This window comes from Athene noctua, chromosome 19, assembly GCF_965140245.1.
Source record: "Athene noctua chromosome 19, bAthNoc1.hap1.1, whole genome shotgun sequence".
Lineage (NCBI taxonomy): Eukaryota > Metazoa > Chordata > Aves > Strigiformes > Strigidae > Athene > Athene noctua.
The window spans coordinates 2,890,134-2,912,549 of NC_134055.1; the positions used below are offsets into that span (position 1 = coordinate 2,890,134).

General features: G+C 36.6%; 1 protein-coding gene across 8 annotated transcripts in view; it reads left to right on the forward strand.

The window, feature by feature from the left end:
- Positions 1 to 22,416, forward strand: part of BCAS3 (BCAS3 microtubule associated cell migration factor) — a 372,464-nt gene that overhangs the window by 22,307 nt on the left and 327,741 nt on the right. For all 8 annotated transcript variants that reach the window (XM_074922814.1, XM_074922816.1, XM_074922821.1 and 5 more), the window contains exon 7: positions 3,959 to 4,031. In XM_074922814.1, coding sequence (XP_074778915.1) covers positions 3,959 to 4,031 — 73 coding nt within the window. The remainder of the gene's footprint in view (positions 1 to 3,958; positions 4,032 to 22,416) is intronic.

A 22,416-nucleotide genomic window follows, 5' to 3' on the forward strand; every position in this document is an offset into this window, starting at 1 on the left:
TCTAGAAACATTGATCTTCAGCATATGTTTCAAGGTCATATTTTCTTTTTTTTTTTTTTTTTAATAGAAGCTACATATTTATCAGAGAATAAAACTACGGTGCTGTGCAGAGGAAAAAACAACTTTCTATAAACACAGGTAGCTTTGTTTCTGACAGCACTGCCAAGATAAAGTTCTTCAGCCACCATTGCTTCTTGCAACATTGCTGTCTTATGTCAGAAATGGGAGGTGGAATGGGCTGAGGAGGCAGGAGACACGGAAATCAACTGGAGTTGAAGGGGGTTCTAGGGTGCTAACTTGCGGGGCATGTGAGAAACAGGTATGGTGATGCAGGTGCTGGAGAGGGACCTGGAAACCAGAAAGGTCTGGGTGCTGCTGGGAGGTGAGATGGAATAATGGGCTGCTTGCGATCTGGAACATTAATCCTAAAGGAACACCTGAAGTTCTGCGATGAGGACAGCGGTTGCAGTGCCATTAATCAGACATGATATTGAGTAATGCAGTTAGAGCTTATCTGTGCAGGAAATGGAGCATTTATAGATGCTACCCTGAAGCTGAGGAAAGAATTCACACGCTATTTTTAGGACTGACTCCAGCCTCTCCACTTCTGTTTTAAGGAGCACATAGACTTTTTTGCATTTGTGTTCAGTAACAAAGCAGACACAAAATGGTAGTGATTAAGAAATGTTAAGAAATTATTATTTTCTTCTTCCCCCTGAAAAGAAGCAGCAAAATAGGGAGTGCAAACTGTACACAGTGGATGCCAACCATGTGGCCTAATGCATTTCCAGATATTGGTGAGCTACTACACTGGTGTGGGGCAGGACAACAAATGCAACTCAGTTTTCACGTAACAGATAGAAATAAGAGGGGTTTAGTTGAACAGGAGATGCCCTGCGTTATTAAATGGCTGTGATGGAACTTGATCAGTGGAATTACATACCAGAAAAATACACTCCATGATGCTATTGCTAAACAGGTCAGAATTTGACATTCTTATTCAAGGGAAACGAGGGTACTTTTCATCGTTTTGAATAGCTTTTGAGTTCCTGTGAGAATCACTGGGGCTTCATTTTTCTTCTTCAGAAAGCTGTGCTGCTGCTGCTGCTGTTTTTAGTATTATTCTTGGTGTTACTGAGAGATATCTATTCACAGTTTCATCAGAACTACACTGCCTAAGCTGCTTTGAGCTTATTTGTGGATAACCTTTTGACTTCATAAAGTTCTAAATTTTGATTTGTATGAAATTTTATTTAGCCACAGATATTGTTTTTTTCAGTTTTAAGTATACTGACTGAAGTTAGATTTATTTTTAAAAAAACCCCAAACATAAATCATTTAGCTAAATGGAGCTGTAGATAAGGTGATGCCTTGTTGGCAGGAAGGGCAGTTTTCATTACTTTAATTGTGTGATTTGTCGGGATTTTCAGCTTTTTATAAATGCTGTAGTGTTATATGACAGAATTAAAAGGATTTAGAATAAAAGGAGTTTAAGAAAAAGACTTTGCAACAGGATTTCAATACTTTTTGTATTTGAGGGATTTAGCTAGCTGTTTTTCATTTCAATCATCCAACTGCATTTTGTTAAACACTGTGTGGAGCAGGTGTGTACAACGTCAGTATCGCACATGCAAATAAACACAATTCTACAAATAAAAATTAATCCACCATAACTTGGAAGATTAAATCCCACCACAGAACTAGAAGCGGTTGCTGCCTCCATTAAGCATTGCAGAGAACAACACATGTCGCTTTTTGCAATCTCAGGAATGGGACAGCTATTAACCTGATTTAATGCTCTGCAGAGTCCTCAAAATAATGATCCTTTTCTACAGTATTAATATTTACATTCTGAAAGTATATATTTGAAGTAGAAAATGGATTTTTTAATTTTATTTTTTTTTTTAGTTGAGGGCCTTAGTCATTACAGACTGAAATCAGAAATTTAAGCACCTCTTGTTCAAATTTTGCAAATTGTACTGTGGGTATTAAAAACTGGTATTCCTTTTGATTTTTCTGCGGTCGTTGCACTGTACTCCCCACCGTTTTTCTTCCTGTTGCTCCCCCTTCCTTGTTGTTAAACTTAGAAGTAGACAATAGAGAAACGTATGAATTCATGTCTCTAGTATATCTTAAAGAAAGAAAAAAAAGAGTACAGTTAAATACTTAAGGTAAAATCCTGGCTCCACTTAAATCAATGTCAGAACTCCTGCTAGTCAGCATTTCATCCTTCATGCTGAGAGACTAGCTAAGTGAGCAGAAACAAATGGAGTTCATCTGTTATTTGTACTGAAGGAAACAAATTGGTTGCCATATTATTAAGAAGACTATATGTTTCATTTATCAATTTACAGGTCAGTACGTACAGTACAGGTATGACTCATGAAAGACCTTGAAATAATAGGAATAAAAGGAAAAGGTTTGGCTGTTTTAGGTTACTTGTAAAGCTATTGTTGATGGTGAAATTATTGATGTGACCCATTTGACTTTATAAATACCCAAATGTGTAGGAGGGAAGACTTATCCTTGTACAGATGAGAGTACTGAACAGTTTTTGTTACAAATTAATTGCATGTACCTGAGTTATTAATAATTAACAGGGTCTGTTATGTGAAAATGCATATTGTTAATTGTTGTGCCTTTCTGAAAAATTGATTTAGTGCAGTACACCAGTATTTGTGAATTTTGAACAGACTATATCACTAATATTCTTTATAGATCAAAGCGTTCGGTGTATAATGGAGAGAAAAAAATAAAATTCCATTATTCCCCACATACACGCATACCTATAGATAGATAATTAAACAGGCAAAGATTGAAAGAAAACATAGGGAATTTACTAATGTGGTTGTTGTTGGTTTTTATACTGTTATTTAAGTTGGGTAGAAACATACCCTGGAATTTAGTATAACATTGTTCACAAGTAGAAGAGATATTTTTTTTTTTTTGACTCAATTTCGGTTTTATTTCTGTTTACGTAGCAATAAGGCAAAGTTTTCAAAACTTTTAAAAATCCCATTTTAAGAAGTGTGGGCGTATTTAACAGTTGGATGGTTCTGGAGTGAAGGTGTGAGTGTGGTGTGGGAAGACGAACAGCTGGTTTTAATTGCCGGGCCCCGGTGCCAGCGGTGGCGGCACGCACGGATCCCAGGGCAGGCAGAACTGTCTCGGAGGCTGAATTAGAGCAGAGGACGAGCCCGTGCCAAGCTGCTGCTGGGGATGTGCTGGTGTTACGTGGTGAAGCTAACCTTAAAAGTAGATTGGATATGGTGTTAGAGTTGTGTTTCCACTTTGAGCGAAGAGCAGGCATAGCCCTAGTCTCGCTGGAAGTTGCTGGAGGTTGCTTTCTTAAAGGCTTAAATTGCTTGATGGTGGAACTTACTGAAGAGTGGTTTGAATTTAATCTTGTATTTTCTTAGGCACAGGGCATGGGCTGTAAGCATGGCCGTGCTTTGGGGAAACACTGGCAGCCCAGCTTCTCACGTGCTAAAGAGAGCGGCTGCTCTTACGCTGCGCTCTTACGGGCAACGCTCTCGTACTCCACTTACACCTCGGCAGAATAAATTGGAAACCAATGTGTGAAATCCATGCGGAGCTGGTGACAGCCTTATTGCAGACAGCTTTTATAAAACAATGAAAAGTGAGCAAGTGTTACTTGTTGCAGTTACAGAATCCCAACTGAAATGAATAGAAAATAACTCCAAAATCCTGCCCAGATTTTGCTACTTGTTTTGTTACTCATTGCTGTCTCTTTCAAGAACAGCTCTTCCAGTGTTCGTGGCTCTGCCTGTCATTTGTATTTCTATCACTCATCTTGTACAGACTGTGAGTTTTGTATTCTATATTCAATATCCTTCCAATAAGGTTGGGCCCCCACAACATGCACACCTGTACTTTGAAAGGTAACACAAACAGTACATAGTGATTTGCTTTTTCTTTTTTGCTTTTGCTTTCTTAGGTGCTCAGAAATGTGATAATTTTTCTGAGAAGCGGCCTCTTCTTGGTGTGTGCAAAAGCATTGGATCTTCTGGGTAAGAATATTTTTCATTAATAAAGTCTTATATATAGATTGTGATATAATCTAAATAAACTCCAGTACATTACATCTTTAAAGCTCTATTCCTTTTTTTGCTAATGGAATAACACTGTAAAGTGTTTTTGAAGTTTTTTTTCAGTGTGTCAATACACATTTACCTGTGACAAGCTTTTTAGAAGGAATAAAAAAGAGATTTTTGATATAAAATAGGTTTTTTGAGTTTAGTTTGTTCTCAGTGTAATCACAATTTTATGATTAGCCCTTTTTGATTTTAATCCTCATCAGAATTGTAATTGAGAAGTGTCTGAAGTAATATCTATGTCTTAAAATGTAATTGAAAGATGCTTTCAGGCAGCAGTCATATACCAAATTAATTATAAGCACCAAGCAATTTGAGTGTTACAGCCACTCGCTGTTTGTTAGCAAAATACGTGTTAAATCTACTTCTTTGAGTTACAAAAATAAGTTAACAGTCTTGTCCTGTGCTCTCTGGACAGCACTGTTGTATCACTCCTCTTATAAAAGAGGGCCTTAAGATATTTTATGTCTGTTTGATGTTGATTCACATGATGCAAAGGGTTTATAGCTATACCCAGAGGAAAATATTTGCTTTTCAAGAGTAATCCTCTACAGAGTGATTCAAAGGCTAAACAGTTGAAGTAAATCTTCTTACAGTAGTAGGACTAATTCTGTGCCACACCCTTTTCAACTAAAAATTTAATCACTCTGGGTGTGGAGGAAGACTATCAAATCTCTGTAAATGTCTCCGTATTATTACTGTGTTAAACTAGAATATTCACGTTACCTGTCTTAAATGTTTTTAAAAAAAATGTTGGGTAGAGAGGTGAAATATCTTTCCATTTATGTGTTTACAACTCACAAAACTGTTTATGGTGCCTTTTCTCCTTCCCCCTCCCGTAAGTGTATGTAATCTTGTGAATAACTTTATCTAAATAAGAGTGTGTGTAACTGGTGATGCAAATACTACTTTTGTAGGACTTTCTGTCTTAATCCAAACAGTGTATTTATATATGTAAAGGATATGTTGGGTGGAAAGAAACTTTCCTTCATACCTTTGCTTTAGAAACTGAGATATCTGAGAACTGAACAACCTATAAGGATAGTTCTTTTCTCTGTGTTGTTGTATTCTTCAGTGAATGGGAAATACTTCAAAGATTATTGGTAGTTTCTGCTTTTCTACCAAAAAAAAAAAAAGTTTGTATGTTTTTAAAATGAATAGGCTTGTGTTACTACTTCTTGGTAGTTAAAGATCTGCAAATAGAAGATTTTTTAAATCAGGCTTTCCACTGTGACCAGATGACTTGCACATCATTAAAAGGAGGAGTCTGTTCTACAGGCTCTTGTTTACCCATTTAATAAAGAACCAGTTTGCTCCTGGTGGTAAACGGTCAACAGAAAATTCTGAAACGCTTAACTGTGTTTATTGTTCATTGCCTGTTATTTTTGAGAGAGTCCTTGCAAATTACCTATTTTGTCACTAGCTTTCAGATGAAGAGTTCTTTGATTGTTTGCCCTCAGCTGGAGTCACACTCCTTTTAAATTGGCTCAAGTGTTGCGCTTGCTTTTTCTTCTGTTACGTTCATAGATCATTTGATTACATTTCTATGGTGTTTATGCCTCAAGAAGAATTTGTACAGAACATTAGAACAGCTGTGTTACGAACGGCTTCTCAACCTGAATCTCGATTTTTAGTTCAGTTCTTAACTTGAGGTTTTTGTTCTTAACATCATTTGCTGTATATCTTAATGGTTGTGGATAGATAAAACACCTCGTTTAATCATATATCTGAAGAAAATACTGCATTTATTCTGGAGCATTTATTCCAAAGCACTTGATTTTCACTACGGTCATCTCCTCACCTACTTTGGAGATTATGCCGGTTATGGCATGAAATACTGCAGCTGTGAGCACACTAATGAAAATGTGCACGGAATAGGAGGCCTATTCTGTCTACTGAGATGGCAGGTAAAATAATCAGTGAAATGATGTAGCACTGACACTAAAATATTTCCCATTGAACAGAAAGGTAAACGGAGCGTCTAAAAGACCGAATGAATGATTTTCTGAAAGGCAGCTAGTCCAGAGTAGATCCAGAAGTGAAATCCAAGTCTTCCAACACACAATCCGTTATGCTGACACATTAAACTACATTGTCTTTCTTTAATATAAACTGAATGAGACTGGACACGGTAAGGACATTGGCCCTATGGTCATAATCTTTGCAAGATGTAGTCTCAAAAAAACCCAATTCCACCAACGCAGCCCCCCTGCCCTTAACCCCGTCCTCACTAGGACACCAGGTTGTCACTTTTTAAGAGGAGAAACATGTGACGTCCTGAAGCGCTTCTGCTACTTCCAACACTCCTGGCTTTCTCCTGTTCAATTTTTACCTAGTTTATTGTCTAAAATCCATCAGAATCGTTTACCAAAGAGAATGATTCTGGGGGGAAAAAAAAAAGTTTGACGACTTCCTTATAATTTGGATTTTCCCTAGCTGTTCTTCAAAATTTCTGACTTCTGGTTGCTCTGTTCAAACTGTTACTCTTTTACTGGAACATTCCTGGTAATTTTGACATTTCCAAGTAAGTTTTTGTTGTTATCTGTTAGTAATAAATAAGGGACATGGTTAACATACTGGAAGATTTGGTGGCTGGCACCATGTCTTATTGTTCAAGAGTATTTGTGGACCCTGCTGTATCTGGAGGCAATACTTAAATGTAAATTCTTTTCCCTGGCAATCATCTATATGGAATCCATTATCAGTAGCTCTTCTAGGAAGTGCTTTGAAGTTGTTAATTTTTTGGATGGAAGGTGAAGAATAAATGCATTTTACACCTGATTTATGATAAAACATCAGTAGGCTATTAACTCCTCATTGCAGTCTAAGAGTTGCTGTCAATTATCACCTGATATTCTTGACCATAAGAAAACATATACATTAAAGAATTATTATTACTGTGCGTACACAGTTTTGCATGATAGATGAGTCATCGTGCTTACAAATGTGTTGATGTGTTTTGTGATTTTAGGGACTCACGTACCTATATTCAAATGCATAAAAGTCTCTTGAGAAATTTGAATTCAGCAGCTATGAAAATTACATGAGCAGGTTTTAAGTGTTAAAGATGCTAAACCATTAAAGTAATACAAATCTGATAGACTGCAGTTTTTATCTAGATCCACTGCACTGTCATTTAATAGTATTTTATTTTTTAGGACGATATCACTGAGATATTGACACGTTCAAGTTAGGAGCTGGGATTTCCTGGTTCTGACCACTAGTCTGCATTAGTGGTTACCATCAGGAAATTCTTCTATTTTCCTTTAGCTGTAAAGTAAATACACTACAATGAGGGAAATATGATAAAAAGGTATTATTTTTTAATGTAGAACATTTATCAATCTGGAATCCAAAGAATTTTCAAGTAGTCATGAATTAATAGCTTCAAAATATCACTTATATTAATTAACCTCAGTATTTTTTGCTATCCCTCTAATGTACCAGGTACTTTAATAGAAAAAAAAATCAATTAATAATTTTGTCTGTGACAATATTCTAGGACTTCTTTCCTTCATTATGAAACAGAGATGGGTATAAAAGTACTTTATGCAAAATAATGTTTGCTCAAAATCCACGTTTAGATTTCTGTTTCATTGCTGAAATTTTTTTCATTGCCTTTTACACAGTGAAAGTTTTCTTTGTAACTTAGAAATACAGTAGTTTACTGTGGAGATGCCCTAAAATTTTACTGAATTGCAGATTTTTGACAGGTCTAAATATATCTTGTTAATTTTTAGTATGTCTCCCCCACATTTAAGAACATACTAACTTAAAAATCAATTTCTAAGTTACTTGGTGTGTGAGTTGCATTTCTTTTGTAATGTAACTTAATACAGTAGTCATTGTTATAATACATGCTGATAAAACTTATGTTCCTGTAAATATCAGCATTAAGGCCTTAACATTCAGTTTAATATTTCTTAATTTTAAATCTTAATCTCTTTGTGGCAGTCATGGTTGAGAGCCTTCTTTTAAAAAAAATATTGTATATAAAATTTTAAAATTTGCACTCTTAAATTAATTTCTGGCACCTGTTTTATGTAAAAATTCTGTAGAGAGAGATTTGACACCAGTCCCAATCCTTGTATTCCCCAATGAGTTTTTTACCAGGAGAGATGAAATTTTTGTTTTCTAAACTTTCACCTTGTATCTGAGTTTCTGACTAGCTTTTGGTACACACATTTTTTTTTTTAAAGTCATCTAGTAAAATGACTGAAATGTCTAGCATGGTTTTGCTATATAATCTTTTCAAAACAATAGTTTTTGCAGCCCCCAAAAAGGATGCAGTTTTGACACATAAATGGGAAACAGATTGTGTTTTTTGGCTGATCCTGCTATGCTGGTTTAGATGTTGGTTCAGTCAACTTCAGTCTTAGATTACAAGACTTGCAAATTAAAGGAAAACCAAAAAGGAAAGACCATCTGCATAAATTTTGTTTCTGTGGAGTTTTCTAAAGGCCTGCTTGCTTTGTTCTTGGTGAAAAGATAAACAAATCTTTATCCACACACCAAATGAACTGATGGGTTTTGGTACATCTTAATGAATTTTCTAGGTGGTAAAACATGAAGATTAGTAATCTGTAAATTGAACAGAGAATTCCCACTCCCCCCCAGCAAAGAGAAAAAAAAAAAAAGTAGGAGTTGCCAAAAATCTGCATGGCAGAACCAGTGAATGTGTGCTGTTCAGAGCTACTCGGTTTAAAGGTAACTAGATAAGACCAATTACATTAAATGAAAATATACTCCTGTTTTCCCCATCTGCATTGTTGTAACCATAGTTTGGACCATACTGGATCTATAGAACACCTTCAAAAACACCAAAGAGGTGTAAAATACACTAGGCATGCTTTCTGTTCTGCTCTAATAGAGACGTACCAATACCTTTAAGTAAATGCTTCATTTTAGCTAATGGAGAAGTTAAAGGGGAAACTGACCAGTATAATTTTGTTTTATTTTAGATTACTAAGAAAAAAAATCTTGGTTTTGAGAGTGATTGCAAATCTGCCCTTTGGTAGATGATAGAGGTAACAGGAAAGCTGACAAAATAGAAGTGACCATGCCAGGAGGGAAAAAAAAAAGTTTGTGTAGGTGCAGAGAAGGTGGAGATAAGTAATCGCTGTGTCTTAGATACAAACCCACTTCTCCTGAGTACAGAACATTTTAAATACTTTAAACTTTAGTACCTGCCTTTCCTCAACTGCCAAGTTTTCTGATGACTCAAGTGTTTACCCCATCATGATTAATTATGAGTTACCAAACTTCGATTCTACTCTAAAGATTTTTTTCTTTTGTTTTTGTTTTCCTTATTAGTTAAGCAGTTTATCATACACAGAGGACAAAATTCTTGTAATGACCTGCATACCAGTCTAGCTAAAGGGTTGTATTGGTACAACTGAGGCCTTACAGCGGCGTAGGCTTTAGACCATAGTTCTGTGATTCACTAACTAGGAGCAGAGACAACTTAAAAATTCCGACTCGCCTCGTCTGCTTGTGCTGCTGCTCTCTGCATCCCTGGGCTGTGTCACTTCAGCTGCTCGTAGAACCGTACAGTAAAGGAGATGACAGAAATAATCCAAGTAAAAAATAATGCTCCAATTTAATTTTTTTAATGATACAGATTATTTCAGTCACCTGGTTTCTGAACGATTACATGCAAAATTACAAGGTGCAACTGAGAATGTAGTCAATTGTAGCATGAAGGTGGGAATAAGAACAGGGGATGGAATTTCTTACGTTAGCTTTGCTGCTGAAGCTGGTTAGCCATGAACTGAGGTCTCACTCACTTGCTATATTGCTTCATTCTGTTTTCTGTTGTCCATCCCTCCTAACAGAGCAAAACAAAGAAGTTAGAAATCCACCGAGTGATTTGCCCCGCAGCCATGTTTCTGGATAGCAATATTTCATCTTCTGTTAATGAATCATTCAGCAGGAGATGGGGGGAAAAAAAATCTTGGAAGATCTTGAAGTGCAACCCAGATCTCGAAGTCATCCTTACAAAAAATATTTGACATTTTGGTGCGCTTGTCCTTTGTCTAAATAGCCAAATGTAAATGCATAAACGATAGGAATTTTGCCAAAATCTTTTGTAGGTATGTATGGTAATCAGGTAACTAAATGAGTATAGCTAATTGAGAGGTCAGTTATAGAAGATTAAAAAGGAAGAGATTGAGGCCAGTAGACTTTCCAACCCTTCTACATTATGGAGAGTCAAGGACCTCGGCCAGTAACCTGCAGCCAGCCCGCAGCATGTGTTAGGTTTCTAGCATATATTTTTAGAAAGACATACTAATTTAATGACGTCAAGTGATGGAAAATTTTGGATGACTTGAAGAATGGGATGGAGGGCATTTAAGGGCATGAGAAGCAAGAGGTAATCTTTTTTAATCATGGGAGAAGAAAGGAAATAAGAGCAAGTTAAAGACGGAGGAGTGGTTGGAGCAAGCAAAATGTATAACTTGGGCTAGCCAGCATTTTTTTTCCCCTGCTGATCAGTTTACAAGGCAAATCAATTGGCAGCAGATTTTCAGGAAGCATGCTTTATTAATGTGACTACTGTAGATTAAAACCCACTAACCTTAGCACAAGTTTAACTCGGAAATGTGTTTGTGGAAGTGTTAAGGTTTAGGTAGAAAGCAGCTTTACATGAGTAAGAATAGAAAGAAAGTGTTAATATTTTCTCACATGAATATTTTAAAATCACATGACCCCATTCCTTATCTGGCAAAGTAACTAGTTAATGCTAAAATCCAGTGTCCAGTTCTAAGTGCTTGCAGTTTTAATGTTTAAAATTAGCTAGCTGTGAAATGATTTGTCAGAAACAAACAGCAAAGCTTTCTAGAAGGATCACCCAAGAGAAGGCAATCAGCTATGATGAATGAAGTTCTTGTTCGCAGTTCTCACACTGCTCAGAGTTAACTCTCCCCGGAATATTTTTACTGGAAAGCTGCTGCAAATGCAGTGGTTGTGCCGTGGACTCACCTGGTCATGCCAGAGACCGAATCATGCCATTGAGTGTGTAAAGGGTGTATCCACTCAAGATAAAACACAGCATGTTTTTTAAAAATCACACATAAAAATGGGTTGGACAGATGGTTATGATTTTCAATTGCATTGGACGCCATGAAATAGATTTCCTGAGTTCATTAAATATTTGTGGTCTTTTATTGAAGACTAGGCAAAATTTGGTCATGTTTTTTCTTTCCAGCCTTATTTTTTTGAAGACTGTCAAGGATGTATAAGTTTAAATTTCTAGAGAGCAAACAATTTAACTGGTTTTGTTCTAAAAAGTATGGTAGAACCTTTGAAGTTGGGTAAAGCACTCTCGTTTCTGTTATCTTTGAGGGACTGAGTCCCAAAGGCTCTTGTACTGTTGAAAAACTGTAAAGCATCGTTAACTGCAAAGTGTGCTGTCCTATCCACTGCCTTGCAAAGACTTCTTTCTGTTCTAGCAGATGAAAAACAAAAACATTATCCTCTCTGCTTATTGTAGGAAAAATCAGTTTAGTCTTAACAGGTTGTGTGGTAGCTTTGAAGATTCTGAGATGCCCCCCCCGAATAAAGTAGTTTAAATTCCTTTTAGAGATGTTGGATTTGATTGTTGTGTTATGTGCTAAAGATAGCAACGTTCTTCATCTTTAAAAGAGCTCTTCAGATCCCAGAATTTCTTCTTTTAACTTGTTTCTATAATTATATTAATGTACTTCAACTATTTTTGCAATGTTGAAGTAACGTCTACTGGTAATTCTGCGAATTTTCTCACAGATTAAAATGCTAGGAGATAGAGATTTAATGGAATAAGGTACTGTTTCATTTGTAAATACCATGGGTAGGTAAGATCTGGTGTTCTTCTGATATACCAAATGTTTATCTGAGTGAACTATAGTAAGAAATAACCTTTGAACTATAATAAACTGTTAATCTTGGATCAAAACTGGAAGTAAGAAAATGAGTATTTAGGGTCAAACTTTGACCAGTTGGTGAGAACTATGGGTAGTTTTGACCTTCTAAAGCTTTGATTTATTAAGCTGTAAAAAGATAAACCTTTTTCTCAGCGATCCTGGGGATAGCGTGGAGGTTTGGGAGAGCAAATTTCCGAGCTGAGGCATAGTTTCATTTTACTGCTGTTCCAACCCCCCGTGCGTGTAATGGTACGGGGAGGAGATGGAGGGAAGGAAGTAGCTGTTTGCTAAATGCACAGCCAGATAAAACCAGCTGGAGCACATACCTTCCTTGAGTAACTTGTCAAAAGAAGCACTACAGGGAAAAGATAATGCACAGCACCATTACAGGCAAAGCTGCTGGTTCCAGGGCCACTTTAAATTCCACTTTAAATTATTAAATACTGTAAACGCTATAAAGTTAATTAGAAGAGGAACAAACTCTACAAAGATAAATGTGTTTTCAATATGTTTCTCAGGGAGGGTACAGTAGAAACCAGTGAATGAGAGGAAATTTATTTCTGGCAGCACTCTAGACATGGAACTGTGGTTGAACTTTTTACCCTAATTACGTCCCCGCTAATGCCTGCAGCGGTCTGGAATCAAAGTGGCCCTTCAGGCCCTGGAAAGTCTCTGATGTGGCGAGCGTTTGTTGTGTGATGAGGGTTACTTAAGAAAAAACGGAATATTGTGACAGGATTTTTCAAAATTTCTCAGTTACCACCCACCTCACTTGTTGCCTACAAAAATAGAGTAATTGTTTGCATCTGTGTGTTTTTTTCTGTCTTAGAAATAACTGTTATAAATCAATGTGACATAGACCCAGAGAACAACTGAGGATTATATTTTCTTTTCGTATATGTTCGAGGGTTATTTCTATGTTATATACTGTAAGAAGGATTTAAAGTGCATTGCAAAATAGTTAGAAATTTCAGGATGATTTAAGTTCTCTTTTTCTGAGGATACTAACGCAATCAGATACTGAGTTCTCAATCAATTCTAAGAAATGCTATTTAATATGTTGGTTTTTTTTTTCCTAAATAATGGCTGTCACTTCATCCTCGTAGTTGGAGCAGCTAATTGCAAACTACATTAACTTACAGCCCTCTGTATTGTTACACAATTGCTGCCACTTGAGTAATTCACTACAACTTGACAGTATTTGAGCTTTGCATTTGTTACTAAATGCCATTTTCTCTTTTGCAGTGGTCTCTCTGGAGTCCTTCTTGTCCTTTTTCTTTTCTTTCTTTCAATAATATTTAATGTGCAAAGGAAGCGTCAAAGGAGTTTAAGCTCAAGCATTCATGTATGGATTAGATTCTTTTAAATCTCTGAAGTATGGAAAAAGACAATTAAAACACAATAAGTGGAATCCATTTAAAAAAACCCATGATATAATTACTCTGTTTCTTTACTTATGACCTATTTTTTGAAGTAGAATGAATATATTTTGGTAGCTTTAAAGTTAAGTTAACAAATAATTTAAAATGCATAATGCAGTATTTTTTTCTTCAGTAACACAAAATAGGGATTTAGAAGGCACCTTCTTTGTGCAAAAGCTGTAAGGCATGCTCTTAAAAAAAATCTTGCTTAATCCCTTCTTTAAATTCTGTCTAGGCAATATATTCAGGATATCACTTGAGGAGACCCATTATTGCGCTTTTGGATGGTTGCTCAGAAACTTGTTTTTAAAATTAATTGTGATTTAAATTATTAATAGAATATTTGTACAGTATAATGATCTCATTTTACAAATGCCATATTAATAAAAGTTCTAACCAGTTTTGCCTGCACAATTTGCTGGCCTCTATCTCTCATTTCAGCATCTGCTGTATTAGGTGACTGTCTCTGTGGGGAGAAGGCAGTATTTCCGTGTGCCTTTCCTTAGCAATTGTAATTCCTCCTGGAAATATCAGCTGAATTTAACTATGAAATTTCTCCAAATTTTATAAAAAGTGGTGCAGTAAAGGAAGTGGCTATGTCAGTGGCTTCGCTGAAAGACTAGAGCATAAGCTAATGCCCTTTTTGACATGAAGCGATTCACACAGGATCTCGACCTTAAGGCCAGTTTAAAGAAAAGCAGGCTATTCATTTTGCTATTCACAGGACTCCTTGTTCAGAGTAATGATTTTCAGGTACTATTTCCTAAGTTCATACCAACTTTTCAGTTACAGTGAAAATTCTGCAAGTCTGTAAAACATGGTCTGCTATGTCAAGTCATAAAGTAAATCGAGTAAGACGTAAGAACGTGGAATTAATGGGCACTTGTGAAAATTTTGGCCTACCTGATGTGACCAGAACCTCATAGAGGCTTTGCTGTTCATGGCACTTTTCAAGTGCTTTAACCATAAGATCTAAGCTTATCTCTGCTCAACTCCAGTCATATGCACTCTAAAACCTGCTAATTTCTGTCTTGGAAATGGGATTGCTTTCAAGCTCCTCAAAAATTGTAATTTGAGCCATATACTAGCACGTAAACAATTAAGGTTTAGAAGGCACATAAGCAAGGGAAAGATGTCTTATAATGGTTACTGTTACGCCATTTGATGCTACTTACTACAGAGGTGATGAAGTGTTGCACAATCCCAGTAGTTTCTGCTGATGTTGTTAATAACACCAACGGCAAACCTATTTTAGATAAAACAGGTTGGTACAAGGTTTTGTGTTCAATGCTGAATCCAAAAAGTGGTTTTGCATGGGGGTTGGGATGGCAGGCGGGCAGGCGTGGAGCTGCTTGCTTAATTTGGCCTTTGGTGGTGGTGATTACAGGTGAGATGAGAAGAGGCCAGTAGGCCTGTCAGAGCCATGAATCATAAGGTAAGGCACAGAAAAGAGAAAATAAACCTGAAATCTGAAGAAATTTCTTACAAGAATCAACACGACAAAATATTTGGCCCTTCGTAATGCTTTTTCCAAGTCAGCAGTTGCAGGTAAAGACACCTTTTAAATATTGATTGAGTACTCCATTGCACGGAAGCTGGGACCTTTAACATACACAGATTGCAGAGGAGCATGACTCTCACCATAGCTGAGCAAAGATTTGGTCTGTGTTTTTGAAGAAGCTTTGTAGTGTACTTCAGAAGGAGTTCTGTTGACTCTCAGATTGCTTTTAGCTTTTGGTAGCTTGTTAAAGGTAACCGATAATGCCTCATACATACAGTTAATGTACATATGCTGCAGTAGTCAACTGCTGTCTCTATTATGCTATCTTCTGCTATGCCATTGATCAGAAAGTACTGTCAATAAAAACCACCTCAGAATAAAGCCAAAAAAAGTTTGGTATTGATTTGGAGTTTTATACATATTGGCAGTTTATAAAATCTAGGGCTAGCTGTGGCTGTAAGTGGCTGCACAAAATGCTGTTTGGGTTCTGCACGTGCTCGGTGAAATTTAGCTGGAGCTGAGATATTTCAGCATCAGTGTCGCTCCCCAAAATTTTATATTTTTCTCTTAACCTGTGACATGTGACTATCTCTTGATATGCAAAAAGTTTCTACATATTTTTTATTTTGGTCCATCTCGTGTGATCTTGAAAATCAGTCTAGCGTTTGTTACAATACAAATTCCATGCATTTATTTCAGTGGTCAATTCTGCTTTATGTGACAGAAAGAAGGAGGGCAAGACAAATCTTAAATTTATTTCATTCTGTATTTTTTGAGGAATGTGTTTACATTACCAGATTGTAAACTTAATCAGCTGATCATAGAAATGTTAACCTTTGATAGAGGTATGACAAATGCAGTTGTATTCTACTCAGAAGTTAATCTTTGCTTCTGCTCTCCAAGATTTGCAGAATTTTTTCCAGTTAAGCATTTTCACAGAATAATTGAGGACAGCTAGTGCAGGTTTGTAACTTTTGCATCAAAGAACGGTTTGGTTACGCACAAGAACAAAATCTAGTCCAGAATATACCAGAAAAAAATCCTTCTGATCTGGAAAGTGGAGCTCCAGATGTACTTTTCCTCAGTGATAGTATGGTCAAGTAAGCCTTGTAGATAAACAAATCTCTTGAGATGCCGCTAATCTTCCTATATTAACTAACTCGAAATATGATGGGACAGCTCTGTTTTGTAACATGTGGTATGTCTCAGTGAAGTGGAAAGTGTGTCACACTCTAGTCTCTCTGCAAAAGCATGCCACAGCTGAAAAGCCAGCTTGTGCTATATTTTACACTTCAGCGACAGGCATGCCACATGCCGTGGGATGGAGCAGTGTGATACAACATGCTGCGGTACATAAAGGTAGGTTGCAGGCTGTTGTACGGCTTTCTTTAGCTTCGTGTGTTTTGAAATTTAAAACACAAAAACCCAACAAATCTAGAATGTCTCTTCTTATGGTGAGGATGAGTAACGTTGTTATGGGCAGAAAACCGTAACACAAACATGTACCATACTGCTGGTAATGCAGAACGTGGGAAGAGCCATCTGCTGCCAGAACTGAAGAGTAATTGGGAGGTTGCTAAGCATTTTAATGTTTTTAAGGATTCCCCTTCCCTTTTACTTTTCTCTTTGAACTGATGGTTCTGTTCTTGTAGTATCTGGTATGGTAATACCAATATGTGGAGAAAACCTACTCTTAAATTTCCCTTTTCTTGTTGATGTATGACACAGTCTGACACCTTGACTACAGATAGGAAGCAAAGGAGCTATTGATTTAATTGCACAAAAGTGAACGTAATTGTTGTCGAACGTACTCAGAACTGAAAAAATCCGTGATCTCCATTGTTCAAAACATCTGTTCCAGGATTCACAAGAAAATTTGTATTTTCAGATTATTCCCACATACAGCCCCAAGAGTGGGAACGACTCTTCATTCTGTGTTAAAACAGGCAAAACCCCTGACTGATCAGCTGTGCTGTGTGATTGAGAGTCACCTCATTGTATCAGCAGTGGCATCTGAATGTTCGCCCAAAGTTGCAGATGATGATAATGTGTAAAACTGGTGAATTTGGCTGCATTGCCCATTAGCAGGTTGGCTTTTTACTATATCAAAATTAATGTTTTGATCTTCATTTATTTAATGTAGGGCTCTCTCAGTGACTGGATCTTTTCCCGCATAATGGGCATTTTGCTGCATCTTTTCTGCTGACAGAGCTGTGGTAAACTTTAGGAACTAGGAGGATTTTTGTTGTAGAGGCTGCAGTGGAGGAGTCTGTTTCTGTCAGTGTCCAGATAATCACAAGTTTAGTCTTTGATGTTCAAACTGCAGAGTGGAAATAGCTCGTCTTCACCCATGGTTGAGTCCATATAGGAAGGGATGGCAGGTATCCGTGTGTCTGCATTTTTATTCAGTTTACAAGAAAAACCTCATAAATTTACATGAGCAAATAGCCTGAAAATGCTCGAACATGAACTTCCCAGTAATGGGTACTCAATTCAGATAACTATTGTATCACCTATAAACACTTATTTTTTGATGAAAGGATTAATGCTCTTTGTCTACAGAAAAATGTCTTCCACGTAATTATACCTGTTTTGATCTTTCAGTTTTAAGTAAAATGTTAGGAACAATTAATTAATCTTTATACTAGTTTGAGTCTTTAAATGAACGTGCAAAGCATATTTATAGAGTGGTAGATCTCCCTGCAGCCATCAGTCTGTTTTTAATGTTATTTTCTTTGTTTGAAAAAAACCCAACCAACCCCAAAACAACCAAAAAACCAACTTTAAGTATCTTTTATGTAGACACCCATTTTATATTAAAGCTTTCTTCCCATCTCTCTCTTTTCCCACATTTATCTCTTAGTAGCATAAGTAAGTTTAAGTGTCTTGCACTTTTAGATTAAACTCAGAACAGTTTAAAATCTGATACATGCTTTCTATTTTGTTTTAGCAGCTTATTTCTTTGGTGATAATTTTTATGTATTCTGATCTCTTTAAAGAAACAGATGCAGTGTGTTATGCTATTAGTGGAGGAGTATGTAGGACTTTTTTTCTTACAGAATGCTACATTAATTTCCAGATGAATTTGCTGATAATTTTTTTTTTTCTATTCTCATATGTGATCATTTTGTACTTCTCAACAAGATGTAACATTCTTAAATATTTTTAAGGGAAAACTTTCTATATATTGCTCGTAAGTAAGGACTTTAGACACCTTTTAAAAAGAAACAGCAACATCTGGAACTATACGGTTTAACATAATGACCGATTTGGCCCATAGTACCTTGCATTTGAAATGTGTCTGAAATTCTCAGATGCAAACTTTAAAAATGGGATGGCAACTGTTTTTCACAGGCATGAGACTTCTGTATTGACTGCTAAAGTTACTATGTCCTGCCTGGTGATGAATCAGTATTAAATACTGCATTCCAACATCTTGCTGCATTATTAAAGCAACACAGTCTTTTTTTTTTTTTTTTTTCCTTCTTCTTCTCTACCACCTGTGCTCTTCCTCTAGTGCTTTTCGAGTAGTAAAGCTTTTGAATTAGGACTTTTTTGCTGTGTATTTTTGTGAAGTGTCTTGTATGTTCATGGCACTGTGATAAATGCTATCGGTGGGGCGTGTGTGTAGTATGTCCATTATGCTCCATTGTTGGGGCGAGTGGATGCACTTGATCTCCTGGAGGGCAGTGCTGGCCTTCCCACTTACAAGCAGTACTTGACAGCTGATTCATGGGCTGGTAATTAGACCAGCTTCACAGGAGTCTGTGTAGCCAACACTCTCCACAGCAAATATCCCCCTGTGAACTGATAAATAAGGATAAAACAGTGGGAAAGAAGCCAGCTTGGAAGCCAACAGAACATAGGGTGGTTTTGTTTTTGTTTTTTTAAATTAAAAAATGGATCTGATGGAAAAAAACCTGAGGCTTGTAGTCTTTCGTAACAGAGACTGAAATATGTGTAGACAGAGAACAACTTACTTTTTCTCCTCAAATTCAGTGAATTCCAAATACCAAGTTAATTCATTACCTTACCTAGCCATATGGAGAATATAGCAATTCACTGGCACAAAACTTTTTATTAAAAGTCGTTAAATCTCAACCAAAGGTACACTGTTGTGATGTTTTGCTAAAGGTACATATTTTTTATCATAGCTCTTTAATTAAATTGAGAAAAAGTTAGCAGGTTATATAAACAGATGTGATTTCCCTTGAAAAGGACAGCATGTGCAGGAACATTTAAAACCACTTACAAATGGTAACGTATACATGAGGGTAGACGTGAAGAATACAGCAACGAATTTACTTGCTTTACAATAAGCTTATTTTAATGTGTATTAACCACTGAGTATTCTTTGAACAGTGTTACAAAGCTTGTAATCATATGGCAATGTAATTGATTTAGTTACAAGTTTTGCCTTTTAATGAAGTTTAGCTTCTTTTGCTAAAGACAAAATGGACATAACTTTGGCTTAAATAGATACAACATAACAGGGTTGCTTAATGCATTTGTCTTCTATAATTTATAGAAATAATTTATACCTGGTCAGCTAATTGTGATGATACAGATTTACCTGTAAGCAGGAAAGGTTTATATGGTACAGCACCGTGCAGTAAGAGTTATTTTCACCTGAGGATGGGGATTTATGTCACTGCAGAGACAGACAGACAAGATCCTGATGGTTTTCCTGCCGCGCTTTACAACCTTCAGGACCAGCAGACCACTGTCAAGCCTCAGGTTCTCTCACAGACCACGACCTGAGTTATGCACGGAGACAGGAGCCAGTCCTTCCTGAGTCGGTCCTGGCTCGCTTTAAGTTAGACTCTACACTGTGAAGAAACGCCTCGCTTCTGAAATTACGGAGACAAAATACTACTAACCTTGAAATCAAAACAGTAGAAGGAGAAATGATGAGTGCAGTTGTTAAACATTAGCATTGGTAAGATGTTGGGATCAGTGCTTTGGGTACTGTTTTCATCTTTTTCAAGATTTTCATCAAAAGACTTTGAAAGGAGTGGTACTTCTGTTCCCAGTTCTCGGCATCTTTGTTCTGCCCCCCTGATCTAATGTTGCACAGGAGCTGACGTATGTTAGTTCACCTTTATCTATTTTCTTTGCTGAGAAATTAGCGGTTAACCTGTGTATTGTACACACAGATGGCTATACTGCTTTGTGCGTAGTGGTCATTTTGGCACAATCACACAAATCCCATCTTTTTTCTTTTCATACACAAGCAGTGTGGTTTTCTTTTGGTATGTCTTTCTTTGTGTGTTCAGGCTGAGACTTGTAGTTTACCTGTAACAAAATGGTTTGTCTGCGGACTTGACTTTCTGAAAATATTTTTGTTGAGACTCTGAAGGTGGTGAGGTAAGAGGATAAGAGGGAACTTTTTTTGTTAGACTTGATCAGAATATTCGAGGAAGATGCATGAGTGAAGTTTGTATCTCTTGGTATTTAACACAAATATTTTAGTGTTGTATTGAATAATTTCCTCTTATATTTAAAGGATTAGATGTAGTAACATGTGTCTAAGATCACTACAGGTTTTTCTTATTTAGAAATAAGTGCTTCCATACTTTTTGCAATTTGTGGTACACTTAAAATGTCTCTGCTGTTTTGTGTTTCACTTCTACACACACATTTTCGGGAAGTGTCACTTTCTCAGAAATCTTACTCTGTTTTTCCTGATTTTGAATGAATCTGTTAAGTACCATTAATGAAAGTAAGAAAATTACTTACAGAGTTGGGTTTTCAAGCTTTTATTGTGAAAAGCTGGGATGCAGACAGCCAGTTTCAGAGGACTAGATGGTGAAAGCCTTAATGAAAGCTTTTTCTGCAAAGGTGTTTAAGGAATAAATAATGCAGTCCTTGAAATGATTTTTTTTTTTTAGTTTTTTTTTTTTTTAGTTTTCATTCTGGTGTGCATCCTTCAGAAAGGTGAGAATACTGCAATACCAAAGGGAGCTCAGAGAAGGACTGCAGATAGGTGCTAGAGCTGGAAAACAAATCTTAAAGGCATTTTAGGTTTAAAAGTCTTTTTCACTTTAGTGCAGATTAGTTAGTGACTGGATTTCTTTGGGTGGTTACTGATTTATGCAAAAGATAATTGAAGGCATGAGCTCTTTTTTGTGTTCGTGACAGACATAAAAGCTGAAAAGCAGAATATGTACAAATGCTTTCTTGCAATGAAAAGTAATTTCATAAAAATAAAATTATCTGAATGTTGGAAAAACTCACCATAAAAATAGAGGACTCATTGTTGCTTGAAGTCTTTTAAGACCAGATTAGGTTGCTTGGTAAAAAATAATTTCTTTGAGCTTCTGGGACACTTTGTGCATGGCCTGGAAAGAGAAGATGATCCTTCTAGTATTGAAATCTGTTAATCTGAGCAAACCTTCTTCAGGAGCCTTGAGGAGAACAGAATTGCCTTTGTGGCCTCAGCATGCTAATAATGTTACTACAAAGATGATAATCAAATCTCATGCTTCAACTTTCCAGTGTAAAGGCTGAGGAAGGAATTTTTCCAATATACGATTAATTAACTCTGTACTGGTTTGGTTTTGCTTTTCTTCCCCTTCTCTGAAGCATCAGAGTGGCCACAGCTAGAACAGGTTACTGGATAATCTTATCCACTGCACTGCTAGAAACTTCCACTTGTGTCACTGTCAGGGTCCTCCTCATTCTTGTATGGAAACAGCTTTTTCTTTACTTACTGTTAGATCTGATGCTTTATAGAGCAGTAATTTAAAAAAAAAATCTTGCCGGAGCAGCTTGCTGTACAGATCATTTGGGCATACCTTGTCTGGGCAGTTCCTTGGTCTTGCTGTCACTTTTCTCTCTCCTGTTTTCTGGATGTGAGATGCTGCCCAGCGCCAGGCTGAGCTGCTTTTACAGCATTTGAGCTAGATGTAAGAATAAATATCTAGGTGCAACTTAACAGCCTACGTCAGACCAGAAACCGAGGTGATGTAACGGTCCCTTCGGACTGGACATTGAAATAAGCTGTCATGTCTAAAGTAATATTCCATGTAAGGCACACAACAACATTAATATCTACAGAAACATCTACTATTTTTTTATTCATTAAAAAAAATCCCACAGGTTGTTAAAGCTGTGCCTAGTAAGAGATGGTTGTGCCATTAGTTTATTTGAGTATGATCTCAGTATATAAATTTTAATATTTTTACCTCTTCCTAAAGGCACTTCTTAAAGTAATTAAAATTAAGGCTGATTTCTAAGTTGTGTCTCCTATAGTAAGTTGGAATAAGTTGTAGCACCCAAAATAAACGAGTCACAGTGTTCTTTCTTTTTGCAGGGCAGGAGCCATTTATTTTCTTTAAAAACTTTTTTTTCTTCTTACAATAATACATACTTATACAATAATACAAACTTTGTTCTCATCCAAGCTCTCACTTTATAATAAGCAAATCAACAACGACACAGTCATCAACCCTCTCCCCTCAGACAGTTCCACCCAC